General features: G+C 50.8%; 1 protein-coding gene across 1 annotated transcript in view; it reads left to right on the top strand.

The window, feature by feature from the left end:
* The window catches only part of LOC141075998 (uncharacterized), a 63,768-nt gene that overhangs the window by 35,877 nt on the left and 8,458 nt on the right, over window positions 1-19,433 (top strand). The window contains exons 4-9 of the mRNA XM_073563224.1: window positions 2,672-2,757; window positions 3,625-3,664; window positions 4,668-4,748; window positions 4,953-5,060; window positions 6,777-6,886; window positions 12,594-12,642. Coding sequence (XP_073419325.1) covers window positions 2,672-2,757; window positions 3,625-3,664; window positions 4,668-4,748; window positions 4,953-5,060; window positions 6,777-6,886; window positions 12,594-12,642 — 474 coding nt within the window. The remainder of the gene's footprint in view (window positions 1-2,671; window positions 2,758-3,624; window positions 3,665-4,667; window positions 4,749-4,952; window positions 5,061-6,776; window positions 6,887-12,593; window positions 12,643-19,433) is intronic.

Raw genomic sequence — 19,433 nt, 5'->3', positions numbered from 1 at the left:
GATCAAGAGATCATACTGTCAGCCATTACATGGAGGTGGATTTTCAGGAAGATCTATGTCCGGCCCATAGATCTTAGGAGTTGAGCTGCAGTACTGAGAATGGCCACTATGTAGTGTATGGAGTTGTGGTATTTCAGTACCTTACACCGTGTACTTCCGTCAGCCACAGGGTCCATTAGCCATTATGGGGTTGGACCTTCACCGATCTGATCTGACTTTTATCATGTATCCTAAAGGCAAGTTCAATACCATAGTCTTAGACAACCCTTTTATCTCCATTCTTCATCACGACCTCGATGTTCCCAGCTTGGCCACTTATGAAGGTTCATGTACTGTGTGCAGTATTATTAAATAGAGGTGGCTGATGGATGGGCTCGGTCATGCGCCTCTTCATCATCTGCCATGTTCGGACCGGAGAGACCTGCACAAAGTGATGAGGATTGCCGATAACAAGGGGGTGGCACCTTGCAAGTTAGGTCAGCCTCGCAGTGAATGACTATGTGCTGTTTTTAACACATTTGTAAAATTTAACATAAAGGGGCCGCCCCTCCTTTAAAACGTTAAATGGTCGTTCAATCAGAACCATGCAGCTAATTTTGCTGCAAGCTGGCTAGATATTTCTCTGCGACGGCGACCCCCAAATGGCGAATGTATTAACATCATCCATTCAGTTGAATGACCGCCCATGTAACGTAATGATGGCTTGAGTCTGGCAGAAACAAAGCTGCTGGAGCTAAGCGGTCCTCTGGTCTTGCTCATATTGGGAGGTGCCGAGCGGGGGGTCCCCTCTTCATGATGTCAGAAAACATACAGTTACAGTTGTGGCCAAAAGTATTGACACCCCTGCAATTCTGTCAGATAATACTCAGTTTCTTCCTGAAAATGATTGCAAACACAAATTCTTTGGTATTACTATCTTCATTTAATTTGTCTTAAATGAAAAAACACAAAAAGAATTGTCCTAAAGCCAAATTGGATGATATTCCACACCAAACATAAAAAAGAGGGTGGACAAAAGTATTGGCACTGTTCGAAAAATCATGTGATGCTTCTCTAATTTGTGTAATTAACAGCACCTGTAACTTACCTGTGGCACCTAACAGGTGTTGGCAATAACTAAATCACACTTGCAGCCGGTTGACATGGATTAAAGTTGACTCAACCTCTGTCCTGTGTCCTTGTGTGTACCACATTGAGCATGGAGAAAAGAAAGAAGACCTAAGAACTGTCTGAGGACTTGAGAAACCAAATTGTGAGGAAGCATGAGCAATCTCAAGGCTACAAGTCCATCTCCAAAGACCTGAATGTTCCTGTGTCTACCGTATGCAGTGTCATCAAGAAGTTTAAAGCCCATGGCACTGTGGCTAACCTCCCTAGATGTGGATGGAAAAGAAAAATTGACAAGAAATTTCAACGCAAGATTGTGCGGATGTTGGATAAAGAACCTCGACTAACATCCAAACAAGTTCAAGCTGCCCTGCAGTCCGAGGGTACAACAGTGTCAACCCGTACTATCCGTCGGTGTCTGAATGAAAAGGGACTGTATGGTATGAGACCCAGGGAGACCCCACTTCTTACCCCGAGACACAAAAAAGCCAGGCTGGAGTTTGCCAAAATTACCTGAAAAAGCCTAAAACGTTTTGGAAGAATGTTCTCTGGTCAGATGAGACAAAAGTAGAGCTTTTTGGGCAAAGGCATCAACATAGAGTTTACAGGAGAAAAAAGAGGCATTCAAAGAAAAGAACATGGTCCCTACAGTCAAACATGGCGGAGGTTCCCTGATGTTTTGGGGTTGCTTTGCTGCCTCTGGCACTGGACTGCTTGACCGTGTGCATGGCATTATGAAGTCTGAAGACTACCAACAAATTTTGCAGCATAATGTAGGGCCCAGTGTGAGAAAGCTGGGTCTCCCTCAGAGGTCATGGGTCTTCCAGCAGGACAATGACCCAAAACACACTTCAAAAAGCACTAGAAAATGGTTTGAGAGAAAGCACTGGAGACTTCTAAGGTGGCCAGCAATGAGTCCAGACCTGAATCCCATAGAACACCTGTGGAGAGATCTAAAAATGGCAGTTTGGAGAAGGCACCCTTCAAATATCAGGGACCTGGAGCAGTTTGCCAAAGAAGAATGGTCTAAAATTCCAGCAGAGCATTGTAAGAAACTCATTGATGGTTACCGGAAGCGGTTGGTCGCAGTTATTTTGGCTAAAGGTTGTGCAACCAAGTATTAGGCTGAGGGTGCCAATACTTTTGTCTGGCCCATTTTTGGAGTTTTGTGTGAAATGATCAATGTTTTGCTTTTTGCTTCACTCCCTTTTAATTTAAGACATTAAATGAAGATAATACCAAAGAATTTGTGTTTGCAATCATTTTCAGGAAGAAACTGAGTATTATCTGGCAGAATTGCAGGGGTGTCAATACTTTTGGCCACAACTGTATGTATCGCTGGATAGCGAGTTCCCACTACTTTGTGAAGTTGGATCCTATAGTGACTTGTCATCCTAGACCCTCTGCCCCCCCCCCCCCCCCCCTGCAAAGCTGAGGATAGAGATCACATAACTGAAGGGTCAAACTACACACAAGGTTTGTTTGTGGCCTGTAACCACAAAGATCCGGAGACATGGCTCAGCATAGGAGATGGTATACATTGTCTTCACCATTGTTTTTTCAGGGAAGGCAGACGGGAGCGGAGATTGACCTGTGGGAAGATGCGGATTTTGCATTGTACAAAGTTACCGACAGATTTGGATTCTTACAGTAAGTGCGACCCAGTGGTCTAATGGGGGTCTCTATAAAGTTCTCGCCCTCCCCCCATTGGCTATCCCTGTCTGTGTATTGGCTGCCGCAGTGATGTCACGTCAACAGCTTACATCACCGCTGCAGCCAATCACTGATGTAGACGTGCGAGCCGTTAAGCTCAAAGATTGGCTGCAGCTCTGTCGATGTTACAAAACAACTGCAGTCAAACCGAGATGAGGACGGTAGCGGGGGACAGCGGTGGAGCGTGAGTACTATCTGGCGCCGTTGTTTTACATTACTGGAATTGTTTGGAGCCCACTCTTCTAAAAGTTGAAAATGCCTTTAAATTTTAGCAAAGAAATAAGATTTGCAAAATACAATTAAAAAAAAAAAAAGAGTCAACGCAAATGAAAAACTTTGTATAATTGTAGCCCATCCAGTGTAATACTGTACATTATACAATGTAACACAAAAAAAAATCACTATCCGCAGCAAATCTCTGTAATGGATGATGGTCTACCATATTACCAGTGATCCCGGCAAACCCTCGGGCGGGCGCCAGTTGACCAGTCCTTGGGCGGACGCTGGCTGAGCCTTAGGCAAGCGCCTGTTGGTCAGCCCTTAAGCAGGCGCTAGTCAGCCAAACCTTAGTAGGGTGCTGGTTGACCGGCCCTTTGGCTGCTGCCGGCAGAGCCTTAGGCAAGCACCAGTAGGTCAGCCCTTAAATGGGCGCTGGCCGTCTGACTCTTACACTTCTTATGTAAAAGAACTCTAAGAAAAGTGAATGGGGCTTGTGTCAAGTGATCAAATCTTGTTCTCCATATTCTCGTAATCTCGCAGGACATTACCCATCAACTGATATATTGTTTTTTTTATTTTCTCTAGTGAACATGAGTTGCCTTCACGGACCGCTGCAGAGGAGAAGGTATTGGCTTTTTTAAATTATTTTTTTTGCTTTTTATTAATTATCCCTACTTCTTGGAAGAAATCCAATCAATAAATCGGCAGCTAAGTGAAGCAGCGGCAGGCAGTCTTGTCATTCGTCTCACAGTCACCATGAACGCGCTAAACTAAATCCATGTAGACATGCGTACATAACCAGAACTAGATTTAAAAATGTAAGAAAAACATATCGCTTTTCTCCAACCCCATTTATCTTCGTATTGAAGGGAATGTGTCATCACCCATTGTGTGTGTGTGTGTGTGTGTGTGTGTGTGTGTGATCAGTCAGTGTACAAGAGGAGGAGGAGGTGAGCTGTGACATCACCTATTGTAAGTGGTCAATCCTGTGTTATCTACTGTATATGGAGGTGTCATCAGTCATACAGGAGGAGGAGGTGAGCTGTGACATCACCTATTGTGAGTGGTCAATCCTGTGTTATCCACTGTATATGGAGGTGTCATCAGTCATACAGGAGGAGGAGGTGAGCTGTGACATCACCTATTGTGAGTGGTGTATCCTGTGTTATCTACTGTATATAGAGGTGGCATCAGTCGTTCTAATCCTGTCTCCGATGATGAGACTGATAAAAAGTTATATATTAGATGAGTGGTCATTATAACTGCAAGATTTCAGGGTGATTTTTTTCAAATATATATATATATATATATATATATATATATATATATATATATATATAGAATGACATGTAAAATTGAGATAAACATTATTAAAAAAATGGAAAATAAATACTTTTGATGAAAACTTTATTTCAGCAATAGGTCATTTTCTAATGACACATTAGCAGAAGGAATATGGAACAACCATGGTGTTGTGAATGCAGCTTTACACTTTTTTTTTTCTTGTTTCTCTCTCTTGTGATGATTTGTGGCTTTTTTGTTCTCCCTTTTTCGCTAATCTCATTGTTATGATTGCTTTTCTGCGACTTTCATATTTTTCATTATATCATCTGATATTTAATAATCAGCAAAAACTGCAGGAAATCGAGCGCGTGGACAAGTGGCTGAAGATGTTAAAGAAGTGGACAAAATACAGGAACAGCGAGAAGGTGCGTGCAAGGGAAAGAGAACCAGGACGGTATAACATGGTCATAATAATAATGAGGGGGCCGGGGACCCGTTACAGAACGCAGCTCCGCCGAAAAATGATGTCGTCGTATTATATGTGCTTTAGAAGCCATTGTGCAGAGCTGACTACTTATCTCCGTATTTTTGTTTTATGTTTGTTTTACTTTTCTTTTTTTTTTACTTAGATGTTTCGCAGGGTTTATAAAGGAATCCCTCTGCAAGTCAGGGGGCAGGTGTGGTCGCTGCTTTTAGATGTTGAGGCGATGAAGTCCGAGAACGGCGGTAAATACGAGGTATGTCAGAATCGAGTTCCCGTTTCATTTTTGGGAAACGTTTGACCTCACCACCCATTGACACTGACTGAAGGGGTCCCCCCGTCTACAATTTGTTTTCTCGCTCCCCAGATCCATCGTCAAGTCTCCGCCGCTTCTTCCGGAGTCCTTGACTGCCGTCATGTCGACAGCGCTGCAGCCAATCAGTGAGCCTTGTGACTGATGGCACAGAACCGCTGAGCTCAATGATTGACTGCAGAGCTATCAACGTGACGTCAGCTAGGCAGACAATTAGACACCAGGAACAGCGGCAGAGACTCCCTTTAAGGAATTGCATGAATAGCAGTCGTTAAATTCTATGTTATTTATCTGCATGAATTTTGGTTGGAGGGAATAGACCAAGGGGAAATGGCTAAAACTAAAGGACTTGTAGGGCTTCATCCTTTTTTTCTGGTGTATCAGATAGCTGGAAAGATAGACGTTTTCCAAGACTTTGATATTGACTTATTCTTAGGATTTCGGCTCGGTAAAGGGCCCTCTCAGCTCCAGACTCCCCACGATCAGCTGATTGAATGGGCCGTGGTGCTCCGGTCACATCTCCTTTATCAAACAAAGCCCTGTACGTTTTGTAGTGACCGTTCCTGGTCCTGCGGCTCCGTCTTATTCACTTGATTAGCGCTGAGCTGCAGTACCAGGCGCGGCCACTACTAAATGTATGGCGCTGCGCCTTGGAAGACATTGCTTCACCACTGATCCTAATTATAGGCCACAAGTATCAGAAGTTCCGGAAAGCGTCTTTAGACCGACCACTTCCTACATAAACCTAATATTGAAACCCCAGTCATAGTTTGCTAATGTTTTTAGTTAAATCGCCCAGTATAGCGCCGATCACGAACATCCCCCTACAAGAAAGTCAACGCTTTTAAAGGGATTGTTTTCCTTTTGGAGGACTATTATTATTATTATTTTATTTAAACGCATGTATTTTTGTCTACAAATCATTATTGTGATCGGGTTTCATTACAAATGTTGCACCGTTTGTCTTTTACAGTTTTTATTTTGCAATGTTTATTACTAGCCATCCAGTGAGTGAACTGAGGATCTGTCAGTGAGCTCATTCTGTGACGGTCCAAGGGGAGATTTTATAGCTCCTTTTATTTGTTTGCATCTGAGCTCCTCTAAGCTAATCTATGACCACAGCGAAGTCGAATAAAGAGAGTCTGAAACGATGCTAAAAATTTTAACGAAACCTTAAAATGCGCAGGATAAATTGACGTGCTGTGTATCTCAAACCGTCAGCTCTTGTCAATTCACGCTGCGTATGTTCTGCTCAGCTTGTGCATGAGCGTTCTACAAATGTCGTGTACTATGGCGGCACCCTATAGCAGAGCGGATTTTCGGTAAGTGAATATGAAGCAAGAAAATCCAGTGTAGCAAAGAGGTTCTCCACCCTAGCCAAAATATCCATGTTGTAGTCCACTCTTGGGGGCATTGTTGGCCATCGTCTCTCTAGACAAGAGTGTAACTCTAGTGGCTGCAGGGTTGCAGCCGCACCCGGGGTCTGGAGGGGGGACCTAAAAGGTTCCTTCTGACCCATATGACGAGACTGATACTAATAAAGTTTCCGTGATCATTGGACATTTTTCCTTAGAGCCCACGAGATCCACTTTACACCACTGACTCCAGATCTCCATTGTTACGCGTTTCTATATTTGCACTTCCTTTTCCGATCCTTAGAAAATGAAAGATCTGGCCAAGATGTATTCAACGGAAATCAAGCAGATCGACTTGGATGTGAACCGGACGTTCCGCAATCACATTATGTTCAGGGAGCGATACGGTGTCAAGTGAGTAGCAACCGCCGGCAACGATGATCTGATGAGACAGAAGCGCTGCAGCCGATCAGCGCCCACTGATTGACTGCAGCACTCCTGTGAGTCATGAGTCTCCTTCGCCTCATTGGGGGACACAGATACTGTGGGGTGTATGCTTCTGCTGCTAGCAGGCTGACACTAAGTGAAAAAAAGAGGTTAGCTCCTCCTCCGTCGTATACACCCTCGCCCCTATTGCGGGCGGAACTCCGTTTTTTGCTTAGTGTCCATGGAGGCACACACGTCTGGTTTTGCTCCAGACTTTTTCTTTTTTTGTTTTTTTCCCATGAAGATGAGACAGGGGGCGACGGACCCTATTGAAAGGGTCCGATCTCCCCAAACCATCAACAGGCGAGCATGTGTTGAGTATCGTCTCCACGTATCCTCTCCCGCACCGTGGGACATATCTGGGCCGTTTTCCCCAGACCTTTTTTTATTTTATTTTTACCGTCTATGAAGATAAGACAGGGGCAACGGATCCTATTGAAAGGGTCCGATTTCCCCAAACCATCAACGGGCGAGCACGTGCGAGTGTCCCTCCACGTATCCTCTCCCGCGATGTGGGACACAATGCCGGACTTAGCCCTGACCACCCCTAGGTATTGAAACCATGGGCTGTACAGAGGCACAAGACTAGTCTGTGCGGCCCCCACTGCTCCACCAATGCTTAGACTGCAGTGCTGCAAGCAGCGGATGGTCCCTCTCCTCACCCCCTGAAGGAGTTAGATGGAGCTAGGGTGCCTGCACCATCCTATTTTGTCAAGGCCCCCTCACATATCTGAGCTGGGAAGCTGAAGTGGATCGTCAGTGAGGAGAGGGCCTGGGAGGGCTCCTGCGGCGAAGATCCGGGGCTGGAGCCCTTAGCTGTCAGATGCCACCGGCCAGTGGCTGCAGAGCAGTGCGGAGAATCCCGCGCCAGTAAGTAGCGCCATTTTTTTGTGGTTCCATGGAGTTCGCGCCCCCCCCCCCCCCGTCGCGGGCAGGGGATAAATTGAGGCCACGGCTTGCCTTTAGCCAAAGCTAGGCCGCGACCGGAAGTTCCGCGTCACTTCCGGCGGCCCGCCCCCAGGCCGGGCGGCGGGGGATAAATTTAGTCCCCGGCTTCGGAGTGCGGCTAGGCCGCAGACCCGTAAGTACCGCCCCTGGACCGGTTTATATGCTGGCGGTCCGCCCCACAGCTGGTGGCGCGCGATTTTTGTGCGGAGGCGTCCAGGAACGGGGGGGCACAGGACTGGGGTAAGTGCTGCCCGGGAGACCACAGGGAAAATGAGGTGCTACCTCCTTCCCCCACATCCCCAGCAGCGGACAGATACAGCATGTCCGAAGAAGCAGCATGCATCTCTTGTCGGGCTGCATTTCCGCGGGCACAGAGCAAGCGATTATGCAAAGCCGGCGACTCCAAACGCGCCCAGGAGCCCTCCCCTGCGACTGAACCCACAATGCTGGTGTGGGCAGACCGCAGAGGACAAGGCTCGAGATTCCCGCTGTGCAGCACCCGGAACCCGACGCCTAACAGAACCTCAGTGTCCGTCCTCCCCTGCGACCGCGACCAATGTGCCAAGCCCCCCAGAGTGGGCCTATCACTGTCACAGTTCATGCAATTGAGTCCCTTCAGGCCCCAATCCCACGGATTGCCTCATAGAGAGCTCAGTGTGCTCAGTATATGAGGCATCAGGATCAGCGCTCTCTCCCTCGTTCGCAGCAACTTGGGTAGCCAAGGCCATGATCTTATGGTCAGAATCATTAAACAAGGTCGCGCAAGAGCTACCTGCAAAAAGATCGGAAATCGTGATTCAGATCGCGATGGCTGGTGATTACGTAATCAATGCGTCTTTGGATGCGGTAATTACTCTGCACTTGCGGCCGCTAACGCAATTTCTATCAGAAGAGCTCTATAGTTAAGGACATGGCATGGCCGTAGAATCTTGAAGTTGGATAAACTTATATCCGACTCCACAGGAGGAAAGAGCGGTTTTCTCCCTCAACAAAAGGTCAAATCGTCTTTTCGCCACCCTTTTTAGGCACGTTTTCGGCCTTTCGCAACCCCGGCTGGACCACAGCGGCCAATTCCGTCGCTTCAGGCCGCCCCAACCAGGATAGGGGCGGCAGGTCTCAAAAGAACCAACCCATTGGGGAGAATGCGAGCTCAACAGCCAGATCGAGAGGATCCAGATCCCGAAGATCGTCAGCCAAATGACTCCAGGCGCTTGCCACACGACACCAGCAAGGTGGGCAGCCGGCTACTCTGGTTTCGCCGCGTCTGGTTCAGTGTCGCGCACGACGCATGGGTAAAGGAGTTGGTGGCCTCAGGTTACAAAATAGAATTTGTCAGATACCCTCAAAGACGGTTTTTTTCTTGCTCGTCTTCCCAGGGTGGATACCCAGGCAGGAGCTCTGTTGGAACCATCGAATCGCTCCAGCGCAATGGGATCATTGTTCCCGTGCCAGAGCACGAAAGGACTCAGGGCTTCTATTCTAACCTGTTTGCGGTTCCCATAAAGGACGGGTATGTCAGACCGATTTTGGACCTCAAACATCTGAACAAATTCATCAGGATCAGAGATTTCCAGGTGGAGTCTTTCCGTTCAGTTATATCGGCCAAGGAGCAGGGAGAATACTTGGCCTCGGTCGACATCCCTTGTGCCAGCTCAGAGGATCTCCTTCTTAGGAATGATCTTCGACACTTGCCGAGGGTTGGTAATTCTCCGGCAGGGAGTCCGGACTCTTAGCCAACCAGTCCCTCATACCATTCGTTTCGGGATGAGGATTCTAGGGAAAATGGTGGCAGCAATGGGAGCCGTACCGTTCGCCCAGTTCCATTGTCGCCCCCTGCAGTACGCCCTCTTGGCAGCCTGGGATAAGAATCCTTTCACGCTCGATCGGCGGTGCCGACTGTCCTCTCAAGTCAGGCTGTCGCTCTGATGGTGGATAACCAGTTCCTCTCTGACCCGGGGAAATCCTTCCCCCCAGACCATTGGTTGGTGGTAACAACCGTCGCCAGTCTCCTCGGGTGGGGAGCGGTGTTTCACCACCATACAACCTAGGGACGGTGGTCGCCACAGGAGGCACGTCTCCCGATCAACTTATTGGAGATACGAGCGATTCGGCAGGCTCTGCAGCAGTTTCATCACTTCTTAGCAGGCCGCCCCGTCCGAATTCAATCGGACAACGCCACGGCGGTGGCTTACATAAATCACCAAGGGTGCACCCGCAGCAGAGCAACTATGCGTGAGGTGGGGCACGTTCTTCAGTGGGCCGAAGCAAACCAGTCAGTGATTTCGGCAGTCCACTTCCCGGGTGTGGAGAACTGGGCGGCAGACTTTCTCAGCCGGCGGGGTCTTGCGTCCGGAGAGTGGTCACTACATTCTGAGGTCTTCCAGCATATTTGTCAACTGTGTGGAACTCCGGATGTGGACCTGATGGCTTTCAGGGTGAACGCCAAGGTACCCACATATGTCGCTCGGGCCAGGGACCCGCAAGCGATCACTGTGGAGGTGTTGGTTCCGCCATGGAACCAGTTCCGCCTCCCATATCTATTTCCCCTGCTGCCACTACTTCCGAGAGTTATCAAAAAGACCAGGACGGAAAAGGTTCCGGCGATTCTGCGGTCTCCGCATGGGCCCGTCGAGTGTGGTACGCAGATCTAATGCAGCTGCTCGCCAGCGTTCCTTGGCGACTGTCAGAGCGCCCAGATCTACTTTCTCAAGGGCCGATCTGCCACCCGAACTCAGGGGCCCTGTGTTTGACGGCATGGCCGTTGAATCTTGGATTCTAACCCAGGCAGGGTTTGGGAGCAAGGTGGTCGCTACAATGATTAGCGCCCGGAAGCCGGCTTCAGTACGAATTTACCACCACACCTGGAAGGTGGTGTTTGCTTGATGTCGAGGCCGCTGAGATTCTCAATCCCCAACATCTTGGCTTTTCTCCAGTCGAGCCTAGACTCGGGCTTGGCCCCAAGTTCCCTCAGGAGACAAATATCGGCCTTATCCATCCTGTTCCAGCGCAGAATTGCTACCAATTTGCAGGTGAAGACTTTCATCCAGGGAGTCTCCCACTTGGTACCTCCCTATAAGGCGCCTATGGACGCCTGGGACCTTAACCTGGTCCTAAGTGTTCTGCAGGAAGCTCCATTTGAACCGCTTCAGGATATCGCTTTGAGGTACCTTTCCTGGAAAGTGATGTTCCTAGTGGCCATCACTTCTATCAGGCGGGTTTCAGAGCTGGCGACCCTATCCTGCCGAGCTCCGTTCATCATTATCCATAAGGATAAGGTGGTGCTCAGACCAGCCCCTCCTTTTCTGCAGGAAGTCGTGTCCTCATTTCACATTAATGAGGATGTTGTCTTGCCTTCATTTGGTCCAGCACCGGTGCACCGTATGGAAAAGGCTCTTCACACGTTAGACCTGGTAAGAGCCCTCCGGAGGTACGTGTCGCGGACACGCTATTCGTGCTCCCTGAAGGGCGCAGGAAGGAACTCGCCTCAAAATCGACCATAGCCAGATGGATTTGTTTGACTATTCGGGAGTCCTACCGCATTAGAGGCACGCCGATCCAAGCAGGGATCAGAGCGCACGCTACTCAGGCAGTGGGCGCCTCTTGGGCACTTCGGCATCAGGCTTCGGCAGAACAGGTTTGCAAAGCAGCAACCTGGTTCAGCCTGCACACATTTGCCAGACATTATAATAGTCATACTCAGGCCTCGGATGCGAGCCGGGGTAGAAGGATTCTCCAAGCAGCGGTGGCGCACCTTTAAACAAGAGGTGCATGTAGCTTGGATCGGTGAGTCAATCTCCCACCCAGGGACTGCTTTAGGACGTCCCACAATATCTGTGTCCCCCACTGAGGCGAAGGAGAAACATGGATTTTTGTGATAAACTCACCGTAAAATCCTTTTCTCCGAGACGCTCATTGGGGGACACAGCACCCACCCTATTAGCCAGTTGGCTCTGTTTTTGTTTAATTAATACGCATTTATTTATGTGATATAAGGGTGGCCCTTTTCTGGACATGTTGTACCTGTATTAAGGCTGATTTTGTTGTCCTCCTACTGCTTTGGCACCAAACTGAGTTCCGCCCGCAATAGGGGCGAGGGTGTATACGACGGAGGAGGAGCTAACCTTTTTTTCACTTAGTGTCAGCCTCCTAGCGGCTGAAGCATACACCCCACAGTATCTGTGTCCCCCAATGAGCGTCTCGGGGAAAAGGATTTTACGGTGAGTTTATCACAAAAATCCATGTTTTTTTATTAACCTCCCTGTGCCTAACAATAAAGGATCGTCCAGTGGTTGACAACCCCTTTAAATGTACAGTGATCCCCCAGGATCTGCCTTGTTTCCAAGACTGATTGACCCACATTTAAAGTGTAGTTTCTATAAATGTCACATTACTGTGCAGATCCATAAATACTGGTATACCTACAGATCGAAGGCAGCATAAACCCCAGCTTTTGTTACGCATGTTAGCCAAAATCGCCATGTACCAGAATGTCCCTGATCACCAGCATAGCTGCTCCTATAGTATAGTGACTGCTAATTAAAGACTCGTTCTTGGTGCCGTAACCCAGTGCTCTGTTATGTGCAGCAAAGTCTCTTAGTAATTGGCCTTTCAATTGGTTGCGCTTTTGCGCTGTGGACATGTTGCACATTTTGTGCGGAGTGACCCTATAAATGTATTTTCCCCCCAGGCAGACGGCCTTGTTCGATGTATTATCGGCCTATTCTGTCTACAATACGGTAAGTTCGTAACGGATCTTACAAAATATATCTAAATGTCACGGTCTTGTTTTCCACCAGGCACAAAAGGCATATGCCTGTAGGAGATCATGTATTAATTGGGGGGGGGGGGGATCAGCTCTGATTTCTGCTGTTAAATGCCAGTTTTTAATCTCTGGACAGCGGCATTTATGGCGCAAAATCCAAAGGAACCCCGATATAACTCTGAACCCTTCATGGCTGCTATCTCCCATAAAGCCCAGAACAAGCGACCGTAAAAGTGATCCAACGAGTACAAGTAGGAAAAACATACTTAGTGTTTTTTAATTTATTTTTTTTTAGTAATTTGTCTTTTCACTTTTCTCAGTTTAAAAGAATTAGGGAAAAAACATATTTTATGGCCACCTTCATAAATGGCATTAAGCAAAAAAAAAAAGAGAAACTCCAGTCACTGAACCCCATGTCACGCAATGCAGAAAAAGTAGAGATGAGTGAATAAATTAAAGTGGACTACTCAAGTTTTACCAAAATCCAGACTCCCCAAAATGCAGATTTTTGTAACTCGTGGATTCAGCAGAATGGAGGCCGCTGGTCAACATTTTCCTGAACCATAATGGACAATCAAAAGGTTTAAGAAAAATCCTTTTACTCCTCTCACTTCTACGGCCCCCTCCACTACTCACTGCCAACCGGCCAACTTCTGATCCCCCCTCCTCTCCTGCCCCCTTTTTCTATTCACCGCCACCTGTCCGGTCCTTGCCGCATCTTTTGATCCACTGCACTCTGACCCCCTCCGCTACTCACTGCCACCAGTCTGGTCCTTGCCACATCTTCTGATCCCCCCCTCTCTGGCCCCCTCCATTACTCACCGCCACCTGTCCGGTCCTTGCCGCATTTTCTGATCCCCCCTCTCTTACCCCCTCCACTACTCACAACCACCTGTCCGGTCCTTGCCGCAGCTTCTGATCCCCCGCTCTATAACCCCCTCAGCTACTCACCGCCACCTGTCCGGTCCTTGCCGCATCTTCTGATTCCCCTCTCTGACCGCCTCTGCTACTCACCGCCACCTGTCTGGTCCTTGCCGCATCTTCTGATCCCCCCTCTCTGACCGCCTCTGCTACTCACCGCCACCTGTCTGGTCCTTGCCACATCTTCTGATCCCCCCTCTCTTACCCCCTCCGCTACTCACTGCCAACTGTCCGGTCCTTGCCGCATCTTCTGATCCCCTGCGCTATAACCCCCTCAGCTACTCACCGCCACCTGTCCGGTCCTTGCCGCATCTTCTGATTCCCCTCTCTGACCCCCTCAGCTACTCACCGCCACCTGTCCGGTCCTTGCCGCATCTTCTGATCCCCCCTCTTACCCCCTCCGCTACTCACTGCCACCTGTCCGGTCCTTGTCGCATCTTCTGATCCCCCACGCTATAACCCCCTCAGCTACTCACCGCCACCTGTCCGGTCCTTGCCGCATCTTCTGATTCCCCTCTCTGACCCCCTCTGCTAATCACCGCCACCTGTCTGGTCCTTGCCGCATCTTCTGATTCCCCCTCTCTGGCCCCCTCCATTACTCACCGCCACCTGTCCGGTCCTTGCCGCATCTTCTGATCCCCCCTCTCTGACCCTCTCCATTACTCACCGCCACCTGTCTGGTCCTTGCCGCATCTTCTGATTCCCCTCTCTGACCGCCTCTGCTACTCACCGCCACCTGTCTGGTCCTTTCCGCATCTTCTGATCCTCCCTCTCTGACCGCCTCTGCTACTCACCACCACCTGTCTGGTCCTTGGCGCATCTTCTGATTCCCCCCCCCTCTCTGACCCCCTCAGCTACTCACCGCCACCTGTCTGGTCCTTGCCGCATCTTCTGATCCTCCCTCTCTGACCGCCTCTGCTACTCACCGCCACCTGTCTGGTCCTTGCCGCATCTTCTGATCCTCCCTATCTGACCGCCTCTGCTACTCACCACCACCTGTCTGGTCCTTGGCGCATCTTCTGATCCCCCCCTCTCTGACCCCCTCAGCTACTCACCGCCACCTGTCTGGTCCTTGCCGCATCTTCTGATTCCCCTCTGACTCCCTCAGCTACTCACCGCCACCTGTCTGTTCCTTGCCGCATCTTCTGATTCCCCCTCTCTGGCCCCCTCCATTACTCACCGCCACCTGTCCGGTCCTTGCCGCATCTTCTGATCCCCCCTCTCTGACCCTCTCCATTACTCACCGCCACCTGTCTGGTCCTTGCCGCATCTTCTGATTCCCCTCTCTGACCGCCTCTGCTACTCACCGCCACCTGTCTGGTCCTTGCCGCATTTTCTGATCCCCCCTCTCTGGCCCCCTCCATTACTCACCGCCACCTGTCCGGTCCTTGCCGCATCTTCTGATCCCCCCTCTCTGGCCCCCTCCATTACTCACCGCCACCTGTCTGGTCCTTGCCGCATCTTCTGATTCCCCTCTCTGACCGCCTCTGCTACTCACCGCCACCTGTCTGGTCCTTGCCGCATCTTCTGATCCCCCCTCTCTGACCCCCTCAGCTACTCACCGCCACCTGTCTGGTCCTTGCCGCATCTTCTGATCCTCCCTATCTGACCGCCTCTGCTACTCACCACCACCTGTCTGGTCCTTGGCGCATCTTCTGATCCCCCCCTCTCTGACCCCCTCAGCTACTCACCGCCACCTGTCTGGTCCTTGCCGCATCTTCTGATTCCCCTCTCTGACCGCCTCTGCTACTCACCGCCACCTGTCTGGTCCTTGCCGCATCTTCTGATTCCCCTCTGACTCCCTCAGCTACTCACCGCCACCTGTCTGTTCCTTGCCGCATCTTCTGATTCCCCCTCTCTGGCCCCCTCCATTACTCACCGCCACCTGTCCGGTCCTTGCCGCATCTTCTGATCCCCCCTCTCTGACCCTCTCCATTACTCACCGCCACCTGTCTGGTCCTTGCCGCATCTTCTGATTCCCCTCTCTGACCGCCTCTGCTACTCACCGCCACCTGTCTGGTCCTTGCCGCATTTTCTGATCCCCCCTCTCTGGCCCCCTCCATTACTCACCGCCACCTGTCCGGTCCTTGCCGCATCTTCTGATCCCCCCTCTCTGGCCCCCTCCATTACTCACCGCCACCTGTCTGGTCCTTGCCGCATCTTCTGATTCCCCTCTCTGACCGCCTCTGCTACTCACCGCCACCTGTCTGGTCCTTGCCGCATCTTCTGATCCCCCCTCTCTGACCCCCTCAGCTACTCACCGCCACCTGTCTGGTCCTTGCCGCATCTTCTGATCCTCCCTCTCTGACCGCCTCTGCTACTCACCGCCACCTGTCTGGTCCTTGCCGCATCTTCTGATCCTCCCTATCTGACCCCCTCAGCTACTCACCGCCACCTGTCTGGTCCTTGCCGCATCTTCTGATTCCCCTCTCTGACCGCCTCTGCTACTCACCGCCACCTGTCTGTTCCTTGCCGCATCTTCTGATTCCCCCTCTCTGGCCCCCTCCATTACTCACCGCCACCTGTCCGGTCCTTGCCGCATCTTCTGATCCCCCCTCTCCGACCCTCTCCATTACTCACCGCCACCTGTCTGGTCCTTGCCGCATCTTCTGATTCCCCTCTCTGACCGCCTCTGCTACTCACCGCCACCTGTCTGGTCCTTGCCGCATTTTCTGATCCCCCCTCTCTGGCCCCCTCCATTACTCACCGCCACCTGTCCGGTCCTTGCCGCATCTTCTGATCCCCCCTCTCTGGCCCCCTCCATTACTCACCGCCACCTGTCTGGTCCTTGCCGCATCTTCTGATTCCCCTCTCTGACCGCCTCTGCTACTCACCGCCACCTGTCTGGTCCTTGCCGCATCTTCTGATCCCCCCTCTCTGACCCCCTCAGCTACTCACCGCCACCTGTCTGGTCCTTGCCGCATCTTCTGATTCCCCTCTCTGACCGCCTCTGCTACTCACCGCCACCTGTCTGGTCTTTGCCGCATCTTCTGATCCCCCCTCTCTGGCCCCCTCCTTTACTCACCGCCACCTGTCTGGTCCTTGCCGCATCTTCTGATCCCCCCTCTCTGACCCCCTCAGCTACTCACCTCCACCTGTCTGGTCCTTGCCGCATCTTCTAATTCCCCCTCTCTGACCCCCTCCATTACTCACCGCCACCTGTCTGGTCCTTTCCGCATCTTCTGATCCCCCCCTCTCTGACCCCCTCAGCTACTCACCGCCACCTGTCCGGTCCCTGCCGCATCTTCTGATCCCCCCTCTCTGACCCCCTTAGCTACTCACCGCCACCTGTCTGGTCCTTGCCGCATCTTCTGATCCTCCCTCTCTGACCGCCTCTGCTACTCACCGCCACCTGTCTGGTCCTTGCCGCATCTTCTGATCCCCCCTCTCTGGCCCCCTCCATTACTCACTGCCACCTGTCCGGTCCTTGCCGCATCTTCTGATCCCCCCCCTCTCTGACCCCCTCAGCTACTCACCGCCACCTGTCTGGTCCTTGCCGCATCTTCTGATTCCCCTCTCTGACCGCCTCTGCTACTCACCGCCACCTGTCTGGTCCTTGCCGCATCTTCTGATCCCCCCCTCTCTGACCCCCTCAGCTACTCACCGCCACCTGTCCGGTCCTTGCCGCATCTTCTGATTCCCCTCTGACCCCCTCAGCTACTCATGGCCACCTGTCTGTTCCTTGCCGCATCTTCTGATTCCCCTCTCTGACCGCCTCTGCTACTCACCGCCACCTGTCTGGTCCTTGCCGTATCTTCTGATCCCCCCTCTCTGGCCCCCTCCATTACTCACCGCCACCTGTCCAGTCCTTGCCGCATCTTCTGATCCCCCCTCTCTGACCCTCTCCATTACTCACCGCCACCTGTCTGGTCCTTGCCGCATCTTCTGATTCCCCTCTCTGACCGCCTCTGCTACTCACCGCCACCTGTCTGGTCCTTGCCGCATTTTCTGATCCCCCCTCTCTGGCCCCCTCCATTACTCACCGCCACCTGTCTCGATCCTTGCCGCATCTTCTGATCCCCCCTCTCTGGCCCCCTCCATTACTCACCGCCACCTGTCTGGTCCTTGCCGCATTTTCTGATCCCCCCTCTCTGGCCCCCTCCATTACTCACCGCCACCTGTCCGATCCTTGCCGCATCTTCTGATCCCCCCCCTCTCTGGCCCCCTCCATTACTCACCGCCACATGTCTGATCCTTGCCGCATCTTCTGATCACCCCTCTCTGGCCCCCTCAGCTACTCACCTCCACCTGTCTGGTCCTTGCCGCATCTTCTGATCCCCCCTCTCTGACCCCCTCAGCTACTCACCGCCACCTGTCCGGTCCTTGCCGCATCTTCTGATCCCCCCTCTCTGACCCCCTCAGCTACTCACCTCCACCTGTCTGGTCCTTGCCGCATCTTCTGATCCCCCCTCTCTGACCCCCTCAGCTACTCACCTCCACCTGTCTGGTCCTTGCCGCATCTTCTGATCCCCCCTCTCTGACCCCCTCAGCTACTCACCTCCACCTGTCTGGTCCTTGCCGCATCTTCTGATCCCCCCTCTCTGACCCCCTCAGCTACTCACCTCCACCTGTCTGGTCCTTGCCGCATCTTCTGATTCCCCTCTCTGACCGCCTCTGCTACTCACCGCCACCTGTCTGGTCCTTGCCGCATCTTCTGATTCCCCTCTCTGACCGCCTCTGCTACTCACCGCCACCTGTCTGGTCCTTGCCGCATCTTCTGATTCCCCTCTCTGACCGCCTCTGCTACTCACCGCCACCTGTCTGGTCCTTGCCGCATCTTCTGATCCCCCTCTCTGACCCCCTCAGCTACTCACCTCCACTTGTCTGGTCCTTGCCGCATCTTCTAATTCCCCTCTCTGACCCCCTTCATTACTCACCGCCACCTGTCTGGACCTTGCCGCATCTTCTGATCAGAAGATGCAACGATGACTGGACGGTTGGTGGGACCGGAGAGGTGAGTGGCAAGAGGAGTATAGAGATTTTTTTTTTCTCTTTTTTTTTTTTTACTTATTACCTTTGTTATGCTCTATGGTGTGGAGAGACCCCAAAGCATAATAAAGGCCATTAAATTTGCGGAGCATAACTTTTCCACTGATCGAATTTCCCTGGATAATCCACACAAACAGGCAAATTTTTCCTGATATTCTCATCTCTAATAAAAAAAAAAGCGGAAAAACATTTTTTCTACCCTAAAATGCCACCAGTATAAGCACGAGCTCCCCATGCAAAAAAAAAAACACCATGCCCTGATCGATGAAGAAATGAAAGAAAGCTACGGGTCTCAGAAAATGGCAACACAATTCTATTTTTTCTCTAATTTTTGTTTTTTCACTATAGTATTTCTGTAGTCAAAATGGCCTGGAGGATCCTGTCATTTGGCTTTTTTTTTTTTTTTTTATATACTTTTTTTTCTTTTTTTTGTAACACCACAATTTATCCCCACCCACCAAAAATAAAAAAAAAACTGCAGAAATGTGTTTTTTTGCATTGCAATTTTTCCCCATTTTCCCAGTACGTCATATGGTTAAAAAAAAAATGGTGACTTTCAAAACTAAAACACATCCCACACAGAAACAAAAAGCAAAAAATGTAGAAAATAAAATACTGTAGTTGTGGCTTCTGAAAAAAGGGGGAGGAAAAAAAAAAGCAGAAATGCAAAAATGAAAAAATAGTCTGTGTGAAGGGGTTAATGGGTCCTGGGTTCATATGTAGCGCCTGCGTGGAGGTTTCTGTTCTTGCGGGTTATCACCTGCAGGGGATCAATCCCTCGGATCCTTCCTATGACCTATTGTGTGAGATCTGGCGGTATAATGTGTGCGGCTCCGCAGAATATATTGTGCCGTG

Source organism: Dendrobates tinctorius, unplaced genomic scaffold (assembly GCF_039654945.1).
Source record: "Dendrobates tinctorius isolate UK_male_01 unplaced genomic scaffold, ASM3965494v1 ptg000384l, whole genome shotgun sequence".
Lineage (NCBI taxonomy): Eukaryota > Metazoa > Chordata > Amphibia > Anura > Dendrobatidae > Dendrobates > Dendrobates tinctorius.
The sequence above is the reverse complement of the archived record's forward strand: the minus strand, read 5'-3'. Positions and strand labels throughout refer to the sequence as shown.